Source organism: Sus scrofa, chromosome 13 (genome assembly GCF_000003025.6).
Source record: "Sus scrofa isolate TJ Tabasco breed Duroc chromosome 13, Sscrofa11.1, whole genome shotgun sequence".
Classification (NCBI taxonomy): domain Eukaryota; kingdom Metazoa; phylum Chordata; class Mammalia; order Artiodactyla; family Suidae; genus Sus; species Sus scrofa.
In genome coordinates this window covers 202957252-202978739 of record NC_010455.5, presented here as the reverse complement: position 1 = coordinate 202978739, position 21488 = coordinate 202957252, and the positions used below count along the sequence as shown (strand labels likewise).

The window sequence follows — 21488 nt, the reverse complement described above, 5'->3', positions numbered from 1 at the left end:
ATTAGAAAAAAAGTGTTTTCAAAAATATTCAGGGGAGTTCCTGTCGTGGTGCAGCAGTTAACGAATCCGACGAGGAACCATGAGGTTGCGGGTTCGATCCCTGCCCTTGCTCAGTGGGTTAAGGATCCGGCGTTGCCGTGAGTTGTGGTGTAGGTCGCAGGTGCGGCTCAAATCCTGCGTTGCTGTGGCTCTGGCGTAGGCTGGCAGCTACAGCTCTGATTAGACCCCTAGCCTGGGAACCTCCCATACGCCGCGGGAGCGGCCCAAGAAATGGCAAAATGACAAAAAAAATAAAAATAAAAAAATAAAATAAAAATATTCAGCAGAATTATACAGTATAAGCCAAACATGTATCTGCTCCAATTAATTTAATAAGGTTTCCTTTGTTTTTTTAACTTTGTTCCATTCTACAGAACACAAATATTAAAGGCTTTAAAAATGTCCTTCATTTGAAATACTTTAAATATAAAACACACAGCTCAAACACAAAACAATGCATTGTGGGCTCATGAATACATTTATAAAACACAGTGATGAAAAATTACCAGCTTCAAATAAGTAGATAATACACCCAGAGTCTTAACCCAACAAATGACACTTTAAACAGAGGAAGAAAAAAGCATCAGCACGTCAATTAGTGTTACCTCTCAAGAGTACTGCATGAGATTACAAAGCAAATTTTCCAATTCTAGTAGTGGTCTTAACATCAAGTTACCTTCTAGTCTGGGTTAAAAATAGCATAAAGTCTTTAAAGTCCTTAAATCATTAGCAAATTGTGAGGGGAGTTTCCTGGTAGCTCAGCAGCTTAAGCATCCAGTGGACAAGGCCAGAAAAAGAAAAAAGAAAATCTCGACTTTCCCCTTGGCAACGCGACCTTTAAAATACGACAAGAATACAAATCACAAGTAACAACACGTGGACACCACATAACATCACACAGTTCTTATTACGAATCTGGTGCCATGCTGGCCGGGACGTAGGTGTGAGACTGACCTTTATGGCTCATGACAAATTGTATAAAATTGTGCCTCTTGTAAGAATCTCCACATAAAGTCCAAAAATAAACACATTCAACAATAAAAACTAACCTGTTTCCTGTGTTTCTTTAAAAAAAAAACACACACAATACACCATAAAACAGCATAAATCACATTTTCAACCTCCTACGTGACAATTCCTTTTTTAAAGTGCTGTAGCTGCATTCATCTTCCTTCAGCTGAAAGGGTGAAGCACAATGGCCACAACTTTGTTACAGACTAAAATCCAACAGGTAATTCCAACACCACCTAAAAATAAAGAAATTCAATGTAAGAGCACACCAAGCACCGCGCCCACGTTTCCTGCTTTGCCTTCTAGGAAAGGAGAGCCCTTCCATCTTTTCGAGCGGGGTGGGCGAAGACTAAACGCCATTGCCTGGGTTCGAACTGATCAGACTTTCTACTGACTCACAGAGCCGCCGTCTTCACTAAGCAGGAATCACTGAGAGCAACGGACCCTGCTTTCAACTTCGCTTTCCTGCCTAGATGATAAGACCACCCTGGCAGACAATTCCTTTTTCCCTCTTCTCGAAAGCATTATAAACATGCAGCAGGGTTTACCCACACCTGACCTGCCCCAGTGATGGCTCAGAGACAGGAAGGCAGGCCCCCAGATGCCTGGAAGGGTGGCCTCTTGCTTCTGGGCTGAGGGCCCCCGAGAAGCACCAGCGGTGCCCTCCTGGTTGGGTCTGGGGTGGAGGGAGGTGGGCTCAACTGGGAATCCCTGAGCCGGTCATGCGTAAGACACCTCCTGCCTTGTCACAAATCACAACCGAAGCCTGACTGACGAGGATGCTACCGCAGCATCACTCGCTACAGCAAAAACCAGGGCCTCAATAAATACCCTGTAACAGGGAGATGGGCAAATCATGACATCCAGTGAAGAACAGCGCGGCAAAGGTCCTCCATGAAGAAATACGCTAAGCAGCCCTCTTGGCACAGAAGGCAGTGCGTCAGTCTCCTAGTCTGAAGAAATTCACTGATATGGGAAAAGCCTTCCATATTATCAAGTAAAAGGGATAAAAAAGGCTATGTGTAGATGATCTTAATGACATGAAAAAAAAAACAGAAAAAATGGACGGAAAAAGTTACACTACACTGTTAAGAGGGATTATCTGCAGCTAATGAGAGTTTGTTTTCCCAACTGTTCTTACACTTCTCATCCTTCTCTGAGGACATGAGCTAATTTTAACATTCAAAAGAAATGATCTTTCGAAAACGAAAGAACAGCCGACAGCAGGAAACGCTGTGATGTGACCTGAAAGGAGCCCCAGAAAGTGGGAGTCAGAGGCGGGAGTTCAGACCCCGGCTCTGCCACCTTCGCGTTTCAGTCGCCCTAACTTCTCCGCAGGCCTCGTGCGGGGCGAGACACACAGAGCAGGTGCTGTCCGCGGACGGGACCGCCCACCGCCCAGCTCCCCACCAGCCCACCCGCGCGCTTCCTCCGGGCTTTCCAGAACCCTCTCACCTGCTACTCTAGTCGGAAATGCCACCAGGCGGTCGAGCGGCGTTATCCACTTCCTGGGCACCACCGCCACCGGCACAGAGTAATACTTCCAGATGAGCGAGACCATCAGCGCCGCCTGCAAGGGACACGGCGGGTGAGCGGCGCCTGCCGCCAGCAGAGCCGCCGAGTGGGCGGCCTGACGGCCTGTCCGCCCCGCGCGCACAGGCAGCGCACAGGCACCGGCGCGCGCCCTGCGGCAAAGGAGCGGCTCCACGCAGCGGGGTCTCCGCGCGCGGAGGGGGTCTCCGCGCAGCAGACGGCTCGTGCCGGACACACCTCGGTCGCCACAAAGAGGATCGTAGGCCTCTAAGACCCTTGAAAACGAGGTCGTTCTCCTCCACCCCTAGGTGTCAGCGCCCGAGTCCAGGGCTGAGCCCTCTGGGAGGTGAAATGGCAGGAGAAGCACCGTCCTCCCCCTCCTCCTGCCCCAGCGCATTCCTTCAGGGCTCTGCTGTCCCCTTCGGGGCCGTGAACGAGCCGCTCAAGCGGGCAGAGCTGAGAGCGGGCGGCTCGCTTAAGCCCTGTCCCTGTGCAACCCATCTCGTGTCAAAGTGGCCGGGCCTTGGGATCAACACACTCATCAAGTCCCCCGAACGTGGGGGCTTCGGGGGGCTGGGCTCAAACCCTTCGCCCAGGAGAGGGCGCACGGAGAGCTGAAGCTCAGCGGTCACTGGAAGCAGCCCCGAAGCGCACGCACAGCACAGCCACAACCTCTGGGCGAAGCGGCAGCAGGACGATGCGGTAAGCATTCCGCAGCAAATGTAAAATCCCCCAGATAAGAAAGCTGGGCATCGGCGGTACTGGACTTCAGCGAGAGGACATGCCCCTTGCCTGGAGAACTGACACTCATCTACACATCTGCACACCGTGTGACAAGCAACGGCCACAGCCACTGGCCACCTGAGAAAACACAGTGTCTAAATAAGACCTCACTCCATCACCCCAGGCTCGGGACACTGCACTAAAACAAAGGCACTGACAAAGAACTCCAAGAAGGTCATTTGCTTAAAAACAAACAAACAAACAAAAAAAACCCAGGAGTTTCCACTGTGGCGCAAAGGTATCAGTGGCATCTCTGCAGTGCCAGGACACATGTTCCATCCTCAAACTAAAGGATCCAGTGCTGCCGCAGCTATGACATAGGTCCCAACTTCGGCATGGATCTGATCCCTGTCCTGGGAACCCCATATGCTGCAGGGCAGCCAAAAAAGAAAGAAAGAGGAGTTCCTACTCTGGCGCAGCAGGATTGGTGGTATCTTGGGAGTACTAGGATGCAAGTTCAATCCCTGGCCCCACCTAGTGGGTTAAGGATCCAGCATTGCCGAAGCTACAGTTTAGGTCAAAACTGTGGGCTTGGATCTGATCTCTAGCCCAGGAACTCTATATGCCTCAGGGTGGCCAAAATTGGAAAGAAAAAAAAAGTATTACAGATTTTAAAAAGAAAGAAACAGGTTCTCATCATGGCTCAATGGTTAATGAACCCGACTACTATCCATGAGGATACGGGTTCGATCCCTGGCCTTGCTCAGTGGGTTAAGGATATGGCGTTGCCATGAGCTGTGGTGTAGGTCACAGACATGGCTTGGATCCTATGTTGCTGTGGCTGTGGTGTAGGCCGGTGGCTACAGCTCTGATGCAATCTGATGCCTGGGAACCTCTACATGCCATGGGTGCAGACCTCAAAAAAAAAAAAAAAAGAAACAAAACAAAAAAAATCCCAATATTTAACAACTCGAGAACAGAAAGACTAAAAGAAACTAAGAGGAAGAAAGGCTTTTTTAGTCTAATTAATAAATTCACAAAGTGTCCAGAGTCACATGCCAGCAGGACCACACAGCACAGCAGCTGAGCAGAGAATTCTGAATCCCCAGGCCTGGTTTCTGGGGCCACGCGATTCTGGAGGACAGTTCATGATCAACTTCAATGACCCCAGGTGACACGACAAGACACTCACTTGCAAAATGTAGAAAGCCACACTTATCACCCACTTTATCTTGGCCAGCTGCGCTGTCCGTGCTTTCACTGAAAGGAAAAATGGGATAAAATGCTTCTATCAGTCCAAGAAAATGAAAATATTCAACTACATGGAAATGTTATTTCCTCTCACAAAATATTTGCCACATACATAACATGTGCTCAAATGTACTTAGAAAACATAAAATAGAATGTCTTAGAAGTCCCCTGCTTTGCCGTTATTGAAAACAGAATCTTACAGAGATTTGAAGCTTTAGTTGTTTTTTTTTTTAATTTTTTTTTTGTCTTTTTGCCATTTCTTGGGCCCCTCCTGCGGCATATGGAGGTTCCCAGGCTAGGGGTCGAATCAGAGCTGTAGCTGCCAGCCTACACCAGAGCCACAGCAATGCAGGATCCAAGCCGTGTCTGCAACCTACACCACAGCTCATGGCAACGCCATATCCTTAACCCACTGAGCAAGGGCAGGGATCGAACCCACAACCTCACGGTTCCTAGTCGGATTCGTTAACCACTGTGCCACGATGGGAACTCCGAAGCTTTAGTTTTAAAAAATCTTAAAACTGGAGTTCCATGATGGCTCTGTAGGTTAAGGATCCAGTGCTGTCACTGCTGTGGCCCGGGTTCCATCCTTGCCCCATAAACTTCACATGCCATGAGTACAACCAAAACAAGAACAACAAAAAGCGCTTACAATTATTCATGCCAATGAGAGCTTCTTTTCACAATGCACTACGCAATAGGACTACATTTTCTTCCTGGGTTTCAGGTCCACACAGCGCCCTAATCCCTAAGTGGGAGTCTACTTTGCCTGGGGCCCGGGCAGGTCCCTCTGCGTGTTTTATAGCCACGCACACTCCCAGCGCACAGGCTGTCCTCCTGCTCATCATAAGGGGCCTTTAAAAACTGGGGGAACATAAAGCCGAGTGAGACCTTGGCTCCACCTGAAGCCTAAGCTTGGGTAGCGGCACTGCTGGGCATTTTTTTTGAGTGTCCACAAAAGCCCCTGTAAGTCCACTAGGAGATTTTTCTAGGCTTCCCTCAAAGAAGTGCTGAATTTGAAAAGGTCAACCTTCAGAGAATGAAGATAACCTAAGAGGATCATTAGATGTTTCTGTGCTTAGAAAGCAAAGGCTCATCAGCTCTAAGGAGAAAATAAGAATCATTATTGGGTTTCTTCTGGATGATTTCTTAACTCCACCAACATTTCTTCTAGACAACGTCTGACTCTCCCAACTTTCGGAACATCAAAGGATGGAGGCACACACGCTATGCATCTTCACATACAGACCTCCCTGTTCACCCGCTCTCGCGAAGCGTTTCACCCGCACTGCGCCCAGTACCGTGAGTTTTGAGCTTATCCGTCATCTTGTTGATCTTGCGCTCCAGCCTGGCGTATCTGGCGAACTCGTCCATCATGTTGACGGTGGAGAGCTCCTGCTTCATATCCTGGATCTCTGCGCGCATCTGGGACTCCTGCTCTGCATCCTTCTGCAGCACCCGGGACATCTGCCGAGGACACAGCTGGGTGAGTGCCTTCCACGCAGCGTTCGCCGACGCCCCCGCCTCCCCCATGAGCCCATCCGCTGGCGCCTCTTGCAGCTGGGCAAGCTGCCCTTGCCCTCCACAGCCAGGCTCTGCTGCCTGTCCTGGTCCTGGTCCGAAAACCACCCCAAAAACAAAAACTCTCTCCAGAGCGCGTCTCTATTCAACTACATTTTTCCGTCTGCAGATACGGCCGTCGTTTGCTATAGGATAACAGTATGCATCCTTCGCTTTAACTGTAAAATTGTGATTATAAAGCAAAAACTGATTCCATCCCCAGAGCTGCATTCAGGTGACAAAGACCGAGCAGTCTCCTTCCTTCCCGAAGATTTCAGTCCCAAATGAGACGGGCGGAGCAAGGCAGCTGCCGGTATCGGGGATGCGGTGGGGGTGCTGAGGAGGGCGTTCCCTGGCATCAGGGCCAGGGTCGCGCAGGGTGAGGGGGACATCTGCCAAACTCAGGGTCAGAGCCCTGGCCGGGCAGCAGGTGGGCATCCACACTGGGGAGGGACGGGTCAGTTACAAAGGCGTGAGCAAGTCCAGTGCACATACTAAGGATAGTGGGAGCCAGTTTTCCCACTCAGAAAAGAGAGTGAGAAATACGGGTGGGGAGGGAACTAGACTGAGTCCTGTGGTGCTGGATTAGCACTGGAGCTGTGAGCTCAGAGTTCTCCTTAGACACACAGACAGGAAATAATAAATGTCTGTAAAGAGCCACCTCAACAGCCAGGAATTCGGTCCCCAGCACGGGCTGAGGCCGGCCCAGGCATCCTCCCCCAGGCCTTCCTAGCTGCCAGGATGGTAGAGGGACCTGCATGGGAATGCGACCCCCACAACACACACACCTGCTGAGACACCGCCAGGAGCCCAGGCTCCAGATGGCAGTGGCCACCAGGTGGCACTCCACAACCCACTGGAACAGGTGTGGGCCCGGGGAGAGCAAGGGGACCGGGGAGGTACACCAGTGCCCTCAGAGGGGACGAAGAATTCCTCAGGGACTGGCCCTGAGTGATGACAGCACATCCCCGAATCGACGCCCATGGTACCTGATGAGATGCAGAGAGAACACAGCCACCTTTCTGTGACATCCTCAGCAAACATGGGACAAAGATGTCCACAGAAGGCCAACCTGCAAAATCAGTGCTTTGCGACGTTAGGAAATGACAGCCATGCACGTCAAGCAAAGACCGAGGCTCCTTCTAGACTGAGGCGGCATCGGCGATGTGCCATGCCTGGTGCTGACACGGCCCTGCTGGCAAGGGCACGGTGGAGCCAAGAGGAAAGCCTGAAGGGGAAGGACTGGCCTGCCCGCTGTGCTGCAGATGAGGCCTCCGTTTCCAAGGGATGGAGGGGAGGGGTCCGGGTGACGACTTCCTTTAAAATGGTTCAGGAAACAAAACCAGTTCTTTGTATTGTAGGCATAACTTTTCTGCACGTTTGTGTTCAAAAATTTAAAAATACGTTAATAGAAATGATGGAAGAGGATATTTAAGTGTAGTGGCACAGGGCCAAGTGCATAATAAACGAGTCTGCCCCTCTAGCCCGTGGTTCGCTCTACCTGGCGCACAGGAGGGCAACTCTTCGGGTTCAACTGGGGAGCCTTGCCCCCTCTGCGGGTCTGGCAGGGAGGCCCAGCACAGCTTCCCAGGACACCTGCCAAGGCCCCTTTCCGGCGCTTGCTCACTGAGGCCCTCCGGTCTCCAGAGGGCGCCTGCACAGGAGCACAGCTTGTTTCCTGCACCGCACAGCCTCCAGGGGGCCTCAAGCCTGGAGAAGGGGCTCTTCAAACCCAGAGGGGTCTTGTTCCCTCCACCCTGGACTAACTGCTATACCCTCTCTCACTAAAGGCCACCCACTCTAACCAGATCCAGCCTACAGAAGAAAACAGTAATCTAAAACTCACAGAATCATCTTAAAAGGCAAGGAGTTCATAGATGCTGCTTAAACTTTGTAAATCAAACAGGCGCCAGGTGGGGAAAGGCTTTTAGAGGTGAGAGAAAAAGCATGTACTCCGATTGCTTTTGGCGGTTACCCTCGGATTCAGTGTGCCAACAAAACTCATCAAACTGCCCACCTACAAGAAGTGAATTTTGCTGAACGCAAATTACACATCAATAAACCTGACTCTTTGTCTTTTTAGGGCTGCTCCCAAGGCATACGGACGTTCCCAGGCTAGGGGTCGAATCGGAGCTGTAGCCACCGGCCTATGCCACAGCCACAGCAACGTGGGATCCGAGCCGCATCTGCAACCTACACCACAGCTCACGGCAACGCCGGATCCTTAACCCACTGAGCAAGGCAAGGGATCAAACCCACAACCTCATGGTTCCCAGTCAGATTCATTTCTGCTGCGCCACGATGTGAACTCCCAATAAACCTGACTTTTAAACCTAGGATTTAAAAAGAAATGAAAGGGGCAAACACATTACATACCTCACATTATAGAGAATACAAGCTATGCCTCTCGAGATATTTTCTTTTCTTTTTTTTTTTTTAAACAAAAGGAGGACTTGTGGTAACCCCACCATCAACCAAGTTTATTGGCACCATTTTTCCAACAGTACCTGCTCATTTCATGTCTTTATTACATTTTGGTAATTCTCATAAGACTTCAAACTTCATTATTATAATTGATACGGTGAACTGTGATTAGTTATCTATGACGCTACTACTGACTGAAGTAACTGAAAGACATACTGGAGACTCAAATGATGGTTACCATTTTTCAGCAATAAATTATTTTTTAATTAAAGTATGTACTTTTTTTTTTTGCTTTTGTGGGCCGCACCTGCGAGATAAAGAAGTTCCCAGGCTAGGGGTCGAATCAGAGCTGCAGCTGCCAGCCTACACCACAGCAACTCAGCATCTGAGCCAGGTCCACAACCTATACCACAGCTCACAGCAACATGAGATCCTTAACCCACTGAGCGAGGCCAGGGATCAAACCTGCATCCTCATGGATCCTGGTCGGGCTCATTACCACTGAGCCACAAAGGGAACTTCCGAAAGTATGTACACTTTTTCTTAAACATAATGCTACTCACACTTAACAGACTAGAGCACAGTGCACACATAACTTTTACACACACTGGGAACCAAAAAAAGCGCATGTGACTGCCTTTACTGCGATATTCACCCTACTGCAGCGTTCTGGGCCAGAACCACAGTATCTTCAAGGTAGTCTGTACGGAAAACAAAAGCTATAAAGACCAAAAATGGTTACTCTGGAGTGAACAGTGAGGGTGGAAGAATAAACTTGAGGGGAAATGAAGAGATGTGTGGTTAAAATAAGGCAGCTACACTGCTTTTAAAAAAAAATTACATCTGGGAGTTCCTGTCGTGGTGCAGTGGTTAACGAATCCGACTAGGAACCATGAGGTTGCGGGTTCGGTCCCTGCCCTTGCTCAGTGGGTTAACAATCCGGTGTTGCCGTGAGCTGTGGTGTAGGTTGCAGACGCGGCTCGGATCCCGCGTTGCTGTGGCTCTGGCGTAGGCCGGTGGCTACAGCTCCGATTCAACCCCTGGCCTGGGAACCTCCATATGCCGGGGGAGCGGCCCAAGAAATAGCAACAACAACAACAACAACAACAACAACAACAAATTACATCTGGAAGTACAAAGAGAAAAATTTGGAAGTGTTCAAGTTTGCAAATAGGTACCAACATTAATCTGAGGCCTCCTTATAAATGACTGTTAAAACATATTAGAATTAAGAACTGAATTTTAAGATTAAATGATATTTGAATTTAAGTACAATGTTCTTAATATTAACTTTTAAAACAAAAATAAACCTCTGAAGGTTGTACTCAAAAGCCTATTAAATCTCCCACTTGACAGAAACAGATAAGCTGTGTGAGAGGTGGCTTTTCAAGGGCCTGGAGATGGGTCCACAAAGAATTCTACAGCAGAAAATAAGTTTTTAAAGATTCTTATCAGAGTTCCCATCGTGGTGCAGCAGAAATGAATCCAACTAGGAACCATGAAGTTGCAGGTTCGATCCGTGGCTTCGCTCAGTGGCTAAGGATCTGGCGTTGCCATGAGCTGTGGTGTAGGCTGCAGACACAGCTCGGATCCTGCATGGCTGTGGCTCTGGCGTACGCTGGCAGTTGTAGCTCCTATTCAACCCCTAGCCTGGGAACCTCCATATGCCATGAGTGTGGCCCTAAAAAAGCAAAAATAAAATAAAATAACTAATCTTATTTAAAAAAATCTTATCAGGAGGACAAGGGCATTGGGAGAGGGAGAATCTGTTCAGCAAACAAGGGCAGGACCAATCCTTTCGTCCCTCTTGTTCCTAAACGCTGGCTGTCTGCCTGCAGGAGCCCACAGTGTCCTCCTCAGTTACCCTCTGATCCTACGTTCAACACTCTCCTTGACAACAAGATGCCAGGGCTGCGGGTGACACTCCGGAGGTTCAAACTCTCAGTCTGGCAACTCGCTGGACCAGACCCATCTGGAAATCCTGCCCTATGACCTTTACAGGTGGAAGGCAGCAGGCACCACTGGGATGAGGCACTCAGGTTTGCCCCTAACTCCTCAACTTGGGAAGGGGCCAAGGCCCCTGCGAGGCTGCAGCCCCAGAACAGCCCCACATGCCACTCGGTCAGAGCCACCAAGTCATGGCCCAACCTCGCGACACTGGTCCCCGGCACGGGGAAGACCACAACTGCCACTCAACGCCCATCGCCCACCCTGTCACCTCCTTAACACCTGGGACCCACCCTCATGCCTGGTCCATAGCAAGAACTCACTACGCGACCAAGCCCCCTGGAAACGGGGAGGGTCTCAGGAAGACCCGACGTGGCAGGTGCTGCCTGCAGTGTCCACTCCTCCCCTCAGTGGCTCAGGTCCCCAGAGGGAAAGGGAACTGGTCACTTTTCAGAGCAGAAAATTAAGGGTAACTTTGAGGTTGTCATACCTAGCAGCAGCGCTGAGCCCCACGAACCAAGCCCAGGTTGGGAGCTGTGCCCACGTGCAAGGTCTGTAAAGCCACGGCCCGTGAGGGAGGGGCCGCTGGCGCCCACCCGGACCCTCAGGCCGCCCTCCGGCGCTTTGGGCCTGCGGCGCCTGCGCAGAGCACGTGGCTCGCCCCGACCCTCCGAGGCATCAATTCCTGCACGCCTGCGCAATGCCTGCGGCTCGCTAGGACCCTTCTGCCACGCCAGTCCTGGGGCGCAGGCGCAGTGCCCCCCCCCCCCCCCCGACCCCGCCAGCTTCATGGTCTTCGCCCCGCCTTCTCCACCTTTGGTTGAAGAAAAGTCCTGGATCTCACTCTAAAAGAATCAGTTTCTGGGAGCTCCCGTTTGTGGCGCAGTGGTTAACGAATCCGACTAGGAACCATGAGGTTGCGGGTTCGATTCCTGCCCTTGCTCAGTGGGTTAACGATCCGGCGTTGCCATGAGCTGTGGTGTAGGTTGCAGACGCGGCTCGGATCCCGCATTGCTGTGGTTCTGGCGTAGGCCGGTGGCTACAGCTCCGATTCGACCCCTAGCCTGGGAAACCTCCACATGCCGCAGGAGCGGCCCAAGAAATAGCAAAAAAAAGATGAAAAAAAAAAGGGCTAACTGGCTTGAGGTGAGAGGTTACACTGCCTGGGGGAATGCAGCAAAGGACAAGTGACAGAGGGCAAAGGACAAAGCCAGTGCTTTTTCACGTAAATAACAAACAGGCACCCTGGTAAGGCACAAGCCTCATGCACATGTAGCTGGAGTTCCCGCTGTGGCTCAGCAGAAATGAACCCGACCAGGGTCCATGACGGTGGGGGTTCAATCCCTGGCCCTGGCCTCACTCCGTAGGTTAAGGATCTGGCATTTCTGTGAGCTGCAGTGTAGGTCACAGGTGCGGCTCAGATCTGGTGTTGCTACGGTGTAGGATGGCAGCTGCAGCTCTGACTCGACCCCTAGCTTGGGAACTTCCATATGCTATAGGCTTGGCCCTTAAAAAAAAAAAAAAAGTGTGCCAGCTGCAGGGCACAGGTTTGGTTAGTGAAGGACTGGAAGTGATGACAGGTCTTATTTACAGCCGCTGCCATATGCCAAACACACTCCTCCTTCCCCCTCAGTTTATGAGAAACTAGGAACAATTCATAGAGGAACACAAAACCAACACAGCCTCTTTGAGCAACTGAGGTGAAATGATGGGGGTACACAGGGGAAAAGTGAGGAGGTACTGCAAAAAAAGGTAGGCAGGCCACTTACAGAATGGGAAAAAAAATTTGCAAATCTCATGTCGGACAAGGAGTAAATATCCAGACTGTATAACGAACCCAGCTAGACCACAAAACACAGCCCCGCACTCTCAACTTGGGCCTCCAGAGGGCGCCCTTCCCCCTAAGGACGGCTTCTGAAGGAAGGCTCATTACCAAAACAAACAAACAAACAAACAAACCACATCACTGACCTGAATAGATATTTTTCAAAGATAGAGAGATGACCAATAAGCACATGAAATGATGTTCAAAATCACTAATTATCAGGAAAATGCAAATTAAAACCACAAAGAGAAGCGACTTTGCATCCATCAGGATAGTTATTACCGAAAAGAAACTAAAAATAACAAGTAGAGAATATGCAAAAAATCTGGGCCTCTTGTGCATCGCTATTGAGAATATACAATGATGCAGCCACTGTGGAAAACACTATGGCGGTTTCTCAAAAAAGTGAAGACTAGAATTACCATGTGATCCAGCAATTCCACTTCTGGGTATTCGCTCAAAAGAAGTGAAAGCAGAGATTTGAATAAACACTTGTGCACCAATGGTCTGGTAGCATTATTCACAATAGTCAAAAAGTGGAAACAACCCAAATGTCCATCAAAAGATGACCGAACAGGAATTCCCTGGTGGCCTAGCAGTTAAGGATTCAGCACTGTCACTGCTGTGGCTGGAGTCCAATCCCTGGCCTGGGGACATCCCCCTGCCACTGGTGCAGCCCCAACAAAAAAGAATGAACAAAATGTGGTATATGCATACAATAGAACATCATTCAGCCTTAAAAAGGAAGGAAATTCTAACACAGGCTACAACAGGGAAGAACCTTTTTTTTTTTTTTTTTTTTTTTTTGTCCTTTTGCCATTTTCTTGGGCCGCTCCCGCAGCATATGGAGGTTCCCAGCCAGGCTAGGGGTGGAATCAAATCGGAGCTGTAGCCACCGGCCTACACCACAGCAACGCAGGATCCGACCTGCATCTGTGACCTACACAGCCCCCGGCAACGCCGGATCCTTAACCCACTGAGCAAGGCCAGGGATCGAACCCGCAATCTTGTGGTTCCTAGTTGGATTCGTTAACCACTGAGCCACAACGGGAACTCGGGGGAGGGCGGGGGGGAGAAACTTAAAGACAATATGCTGAGTGAAAAACTCCAGACATAAAAGGACAAATCGTGTATGATTTCACTTATCTGCGGTGCCTAGAGTAGTCAGATTCACAGACAGAAAGTAAGATGGTGGTTGTCAGGGGCATGGGGTCTTAGTGTTTACTGGGGGCAGGGTTTCAGTTTGGGAAGATGAAATAGTTCTGGAGATGGTGGTGGTGACAGCGGCACACCAATGTGCATGTACTGAATGCCACTGAACCACAGACCCGAAAGCAGTTAAGACGGTAAATTGCACGGTGCAAATATTTTACAATTTTTAAAAAGGGGAAGAAAAGGAGTTCCCATCATGGCTCAGTGGAAATGAAACGAATCTGACTAGCATCAATGAGGATGCATGGCCTTGCTCAGTGGGTTAAGGCTCCCGCATTGCCATGAGCTGAGGGGTAGGGGGCAGACTCGGCTTGGATCTGGCGTTACTGTGCCTGTGGTGTAGGCTAGTGGCTACAGCTCTGATTCAATGCCTAACCTGGGAACCTTCATATGCCGCGGGTGTAGCTGTGAAAAGAAAAAGAAAAAAGGGTCCCTGCTGTAGGGATCCAAGGGTCTTGAGAGTGGTGGGACACAGGTTCGATCCCTGGACCAGCACAGTGGGTTAAGGATCTGGAGTTGTCGGGGCTGTGGTTTAGGCGGCAACTGAAGCTTGGATCTGATCCCTGGCCTGGGACCCCCATACCCCTCAGGGCAGCCAAAAAAGAAGAAAGTGGGCAGGGGCCTGCTCTTCAAGGGTCTCTTATGCAATGCTAGGTACCTGGGACATCATCTTAAAAACAGGAAGCATGAGAGAAGATTCTGAAGGGGGGATGGGATTAAGAGAGTGTTCCCTATGCTTCAGGACAACTTGGGTGGTAAGGTAAACCTAAAATAGTTTTACCCAAAACAGGCACACAGGAGATTCCCTGGCACAACAGAAACGAGTCCGACTAGCATCCATGAGGAGGAGAGTTCGAACCCTGGCCTCGCTCGGTGGGTTGGGGATCTGGAGTTGCAGTGAGCTGTGGTGTAGGTCGCCAACAAAGCTCAGATCTGGCGTTGCTGTAGCTGTGGTGTAGGCCAGCAGCTGTAGCTCCAATTCCACCCCTAGGCCGGAACTTCCATATGACGCAAGTATGGAGAGAATGAGAAATAAAGAAGAAAAAAAAACAAAAACAAAAACAAAAAAAAAAGGCACTCAACAGACACCAGTAGAGTAAAACAAAAAAGAAACTCCACCACCACCAATAGCCCTCCACCACCACCAATTTATATCAGAAGAGAAAAGCAGGGAGAACAGCTCCCAGGACATGGCTATAATGTGTGCACCCCATCTTTGAAGTCTCCTCAGACTGTCCCCGCTCCCATTGTGGGCATAAAGATTGTGCCCTTCCCCAGAGGACAGCTCCCCACCTACACACACACACACACACACACCCCTACACCTCCATCAAATGTGCCACCAAACGCCCCCCCCCCATTCTTTTTCCAAAAGGCAGAGGAGCAGACCTAGGAGAATCACAAATCAGGGATGAAATCCGCCCCCTCCAGCAGTCACTAGCTGCAAGACTTAACACAATTAAACAGATTCAGGGAGTTCTCTGATGGACTGGCGGATTGAGGTGCCTGCGTTCTCACCTGTGGCTCCGGTGGCTGCTGTGTGGCTTCGGTTCGATCCCTGACCCAGGAATTCCCACATACTGCCTGTGTGGCAAAAAAGAAAAGAAAAGAAAAATCCACGAGAGCACCTAAAATAAACGTTGCAACTCTCATTTAAAAAAAAAAAAAAAAAAGAAAAGAAAAAAACTAGACGGAGTCAGACTCCTCCTCTGGAACATACAGCAGGACGGGGTGACAATCACAGCAGCTGTGGCACCTACACACGAGGTAACGTACTCGCGATGCGCGAAACGCCCCGCAGAGAGAGCGCTCCCACGTGCCTGCCATTCCTCTGGGTACACAAAACATCACAGAACACTGAGATTCTCTGTCTACACCGTCTCCCACCCTACCCGCCCCAAGAATGCGGGGCTCCTGCACCCTGAGGTCCATCCCCCAGGACCTGGCACAGCTGGCCCTGCACGCGAGAAGGCGAGACTTCCCGAAAGCCCTAGACGCCCTGCTTGCAGGCACTGGGCCCCCAGCAGCCAAGGCTGCCGGATGCCTCCAGGGCCCGGGGGATAACGGAAATGCGCGCGGCTGGCAGAAAGGCACTGAGGACCGCCGCCACGTGAAAACTGACCAAGATCTGCCAGGTGTGTCTTCTTTTCCGCCCCAAGAATCCAGAAATCCGGATCTGGGGGGAAAGCTTTACAGCTTTCAGAGGAGAGCAGCCAACTCGAAAATATCTCAAAACAGAACCGCCCGCCCAAGAAGCCTCTGCAGGCCGAAACCAGCCCTCCGGCGGCCAGCTCGAGACCCCTGTGTCTACACCGGGCTCGCCGAGGGCTTGGGCGGCGACCCCACCGGCCCCTGGAGGGCCAGGCCACTTACGAAGGAGGAGAAGGACGGGAGGAGGATCCTGAGTACATTGCACCCAAACACGAAGCTGAGCACCAGCAGCCACGCCCAGCGGTCGGCCTCCGCCGCGCTCATGTCCTTCGCTCGCGGCGGCGCCAGCCCCGCTACTGCGGCTCCATGGGGACCACGCCGACCGCCGCGCCTGCGCAGTGAGCCCCACGCGCCCCCAGGCGCGACGCCGCACCTGCGCACTGCGCCGCACTCGAGGGGGCGGGGCCGCCTCTTCCTCCGGGTCCTGGTTCGCGTCCGCCTTCGCCTTGGCCTTGGCCTTCCCGGCTTCCGTAGCTGCTCTCACCCTCTCTCCCCCCAACCCCGTGGAACCTGTTTTCCAAATTCTCGCGGTTGCGACGCCAACGTCTTTCTAGTTTTGTTATATCTGCACACCAGCTGTGTTATTATGTAATTAATACTTTCTTTAAATTGCATCATCTTTATTCCTAAATAAATTTATTTTTAAACAAATCTTTTCATAAATAGAAAACTACTGTAATTATAGAGGCAAGTAACCACGAAAAGAAAAAGGTTTTGTAAGCGGTTATTAGTGAGTTGTTAATGTTTACATTTCCAAACCCAACACTAACAAAGCAATTACAAAACTGCATACCTGAAAAATAAGTATTAATTTTAAAGGCACCGTTTACATTTAGCCTGAAATAAAGTAACTTTTACTTTACAGTAAAAGAATCACAATTCACGCTTATGTGTAGTAGATAAAGCAAAAGGTGGTTGGCTCTCTCTTCTACCATGGTTGGCGTCTGAGAACTAAATCCCAATCAAAATGAATTGAGGACCTGGGAGTCTACGATTTTTTTTTTTTTTTTTTTTTTTTTTGCTTTTTAGGGTTGCACCAGCAGCATATGGAGGTTCCCAGGCTGGGAGTCCAATCAGATCTACAGCTGCCGGCCTACCCCACAGCCACAGCAATGTGGGATCCCAGCCACGTCTGTGACCTACACCACAGCTCACAGCAATGCCAGATCCTTAACCCGTTGAGTGAGGCCAGGGATCGAACCTGCAACTTCATAGTTCCTAGTCAGATTCACTTCCACTGTGCCACCAGGAGAACTCCCAAATTTCTGATTAAAGAAAACACGTGAAGCAAAACTACTCAATGACAGTAGACTGAATCATTTCCATGGAAAGGTTTCTTGGCCAGTAGGTGATGTGGAACCGACTGAAACAGAAGACAGTCTTGGAGCCTGCTCCTCTTCCATAGCCTCCTTCGTCCCGCTGGGCTAACCAAAGCTGTAGCCAAACTCCTGGCTCCTGTGCTTGCTAGAGGTTTAGAAGACTTGAAAGTAAAACCACCTGGTGAAAAGCGATGGCAGACCCTCCTGACTCCACTCCCCCACCCCGACTCTGCCTTCAGGCCTGGGGGGAAAGTACAGCCAGCTCCCCACCCCTGCCTCACCCCACCACAGTACACATCCCCCAGGAGAAGGAGCATGGATTCCTAGTGAGGCAAAAATTTGACAAAAACCCTGGGTATTCGCCTTGACTGCGCAGCAGTGGGGGAGATGACCAGCAGCAAGGGGCCTGCAAAGGCAACTCAGAACACTCAGCTCTCTCCTATTGCACCCTTTGGGCAGCTCTCAAAAAGGGCACTAACAATTGGCAGCTGAATTTGTCTATTAATACATGGAAGGAAAGTGTCAAAATCAGAACATCTCAGTATGAATCAATATATATCTGGGAATTCCCCTTGTGGCACAGCGGAAACGAATCTGACTAGGAACCATGAGGTTGTGGGTTCGATCCCTGACCTCGCTCAGTGGGTTAAAGATCTGGCATTGCCATGAGCTGGGGTGTAGGTTACAGACTCGGCTTAGATTCTGCACTGCTGTGGCTGTGGGGTAGGTCAGCAGCTGTAGCTCCGATTTGACCCCTACCCTGGGAACCTCCATATGCCGCGAGTGCGGTCCTGAAAAAAAAAAAAAAAAGGTGCCTGTTTATTCATGAACTGGATGTTGCAATATCAGAGAAAGACATTAAGCAACCAGGCACCACTGAATAAATAATCAAAAGCACTACAATAGCTGTGAGAAGAGTCAAGGTACATGCCTCATCTAGGAACGTGGTGTGCGTACCAGGGACAGAGAAGTCTCTAAAGAAATTCAAAGGGAGATTTTAATGTGAGTTGAACAAACCCAACTGAAATATTGATTTCATCTGGAAGTCATCATAAATCATGAAAATAACTGGATTTGAAATTCAGGTCAAAATACAGTCGTTCCACTGTCAGATGCCAGCAGAGATAATACTGAAAATAGGCATCAAAACCAGATCGTCCTGGGGCTAGGCAACCAAGAAACCAAACCTTGGGGAGTCTCAATGGCAATAGGTACGACATTCCAAAGGCTAGATTTCGATAGAAGAATGTCTCCCAGAATCAGCAAGATTAAAAATGGAATAGGGGGTGGATGAGTAAGCAGTTCCCAGAACTCCCACATGGCTAATGCGAGTGGGTCAGGCACACTGATCAGGTAATAGTGAATTCAGGTGCAAGGAAGGACAGCCACTTAGAGTAGAGTAGGGTGTGTTTGGAAAAAATAGTGATAGAATTAATATTATGGTGAGAAAGACAGTCTAAAGACTGGAACCAATAAGGTTATGGTCCACCTTCAATAACCAAAGCTGTTCACAAATTCACCAACAGGGCGGCAGTGTTTATTCTGAGGGATATAAATCCACAAAGGGAAAGTAAATCTTTATACAAACTTTAACGGTCTGTTAGGAGAAGAGGTATAACTCTGACTTTTTAGAGGCAGAGAGAGTACCCCAATCTTTAACTCAAGACTTGAGTGAAGTACATCAGCAGAAAAAAAAAAAAATCTAGCAAGACGAAGCTGCTTCCAACACCATCCAAGCATCATGCTGGATTGTCAAGGCTAAGAAGAGGAAAAAAAAAAAAAAAAAAAAAAAAAAGCAGCGTTCCCTGGTGGGCTAGCAGTTAAGGACCCAGTGTTGTCACTGCTGTGGCACGGGTTCCATCCCTGGCCTGGAAATCTGTGCATGCCATAGGCGTGGTCAAAAAAAAAATCTATCCCATAGAAAATAAATATTCAATAGTGTTACAACTGGATTCTAGTCCAGAGAAAGACTGGAAGAAAATAAAAACACCATTGGGGGTATGTCATCTAATTTCTTGTTCAGAACAGGCAAACCTCTGACATAACATAAAAATTCCTCTTCATAGGACTTCAGAGAATGGGTTTAGCAATCTGTATATCAGTGGCTCTTGTGCTAAATGTAAATCAATCCCAACTGAGGCTGGAGAAATGAGTTCTCTGATAGAGACCAAATCTCTGCAGAGACTCAAAGGAATGTCAGCAGGGGTCAGAGACAAGTGCAGAACTGAGTGGGTCACCCACAGGAGGCAGAGTCTTCTCTGGACACACACCCAGAAGGCGATACTGAAATGCAAGGTGAAAGCGAGATTGCCCCAGAATTCCATTGTGGCTCAGTGGTAGTGAACCCAACTGGTATCCATGAGGACCTGGGTTCCATTCCTGGCCTTGCTCAGTGGGTTAAGGATCCGGCGTTGCCACGAGCTGTGGTGTAGGTCGCAGCTGCAGCTCGGATCCTGTGTTGTTGTGGCTGTGGTGCAGGCCAGCAGCTGTAGCTCTGATTCGACCCCGAGCCTGGGAACTTCCTGATGCTGCAAGTGCAGCCCTAAAAGAAAGAAAACGAGATTCGATTGCCCCAACTGTTCCCCAAACAGGGAAAACAGAGGGGACCAAGAGAAGAAACAGTTTAGTGGGAGATGAATTTTTCTTTTCTTGGCTTTGACCACTTGGTTTTGCGAAATGAAAATGAGAACGATAATCACACAGGATGTCGAATCAAAGAGCAGATGAACAGTCTTTCCACCGGGAACTAGAAATTCGTCAATAGTCACAGTAAATCTAGTAAAATTTGCAGTGTTTGTTAGCGTAACTGACTGGCACGAGCTACGTGAAGACAGTCACATTGCTTGCACAAATTTTATAGCCGTCGTATTGTTTAGTGGCTGTCAGAGACCTGGTCTTGCCTATACGTTGGCAGCCTGTTTTTAGGTTAGAATCCAAAACAGCTAATGATCCAATTCTCTCTTGGAAAATTGCAGTTCAGGATAGATGAATACTCAAGCACCTCAAGCACTCTTTTTTTTTGCAGGGGTGGGGGTGGTGGACCCTTGGCACAAGCAAGTTCCTGGACTAGGGATCGAATTCTCTCCACAACAGCAACCTCAGCCGCTACAGTGATAACACTGGATCTTTAACCCACTGTGCCACAAGGGAGCTCCAGGGCAAGCATTCTTGTGTGAGTGTGTGTGTGTGTGTGTGTGTGTGTGTGTGTGTGTGTGTGTGTGTGTGTGTAACCAATCCGAAAGAAAAATACAACAGATTGTAATATGAGCTGTTTTTCTGTTTTGCTTGTTAAACTTGTTTAACTTTTTTTTAAAAAAAAGAAAAGCATTTACACACAATTTTTAATGCAAATGTGGAATTATCTTTAAAGGCAGGGAAGTTAATGTTGCTAGATGGTGATCAAGAACATTGTGAACGTACAAAATGCCACTGGACTGTATGCTTTAACTTGGTTCGTTGCATGTCATGTGAATTTCACCTCAATTTTCGAAAAATTTGGTAGGTTAAAAATCAATCTTCTCATTGTTTTTGTTTTGTTTTGTTTTGTATTTTTAGGGCCACACCCAAGGCATATGGAGGTTCCCAGGCTAGGGGTCCAATCGGAGCTGTAGCCACTGGTCTACACCACAGCCACAGCAACGTGGGACCCAAGTTGTGTCTGAGACCCATATCATAGCTCATGGCAACCCTGGATCCTTAACCCACTGAGTGAGGCCAGGGACTGAACCTGCATCCTCATGGATGCTAGTCAGATTCGTTGCCACTGAGCCATGACGGGAACTCCATTGTAGGATGAGAACTCCATTGTCCAATCTTCTCACTGTTATTAGTGCAATACATTTCATTCAGACCTCAAATTTTCACAGGCTTTTCCTATGTCCAGAAATCTGTTTCTAAATAAAGCTATTGTTAGATTTTCTTTTTGAAAAAATATTTTAGGAGTTCCTGTTGTGGCTCAGCAGGTTAAGAACTCGACATAGTGTCCATGAGGATGCAGGTTCTATCCCTGGGGTCACTCAGTGGGTTAAGGATCCGGCCTTGCTGTGATCTGTGATGTAGCTTGCAGACATGGTTTGGATCTGGCATTGCTGTGGCTGTGGTGTAGGCTGGCAGCTGCAGCTCTGATTCAACCCCTCACCTGGGAGCTTCCATATGCCACAATGGAAGGTGTGGCCTTAAAAAATAAAAATAAAAGTAAAATAATTTCAAACTGAGAAAGGTTACAAAAAATAAAAATGGTGTCAAGAATACCCAATACCCTTTATTTATATTCACCTACTTTAACATTCTAGCCCATTTGCTTTATCTCTTTCAATATATCATGAGGAATATTCTTTTCGTTAGTGTCATTGCTTTTTAGGGCTGCACCCACACCTTATGGAGGTTCCCAGGCTAGGGGTCTAATCAGAGCTGCAGCTGCCGGCCACAGCCAC

General features: G+C 49.1%; 1 protein-coding gene across 3 annotated transcripts; it reads right to left on the bottom strand.

Moving 5' to 3' along the window:
- WRB (tryptophan rich basic protein) lies at positions 350–16088 on the bottom strand. Of its 3 annotated transcripts, none has more exons than XM_005670345.3 (5): positions 15648–16088; positions 5859–6024; positions 4499–4566; positions 2506–2620; positions 350–1286 (listed from the first exon to the last, which is right to left on the bottom strand). In XM_005670345.3, exons 2-5 carry the CDS (start codon positions 6022–6024, stop codon positions 1213–1215), a joined length of 423 nt encoding a protein of 140 aa, XP_005670402.1. In that variant the 5' UTR covers positions 15648–16088; the 3' UTR covers positions 350–1212.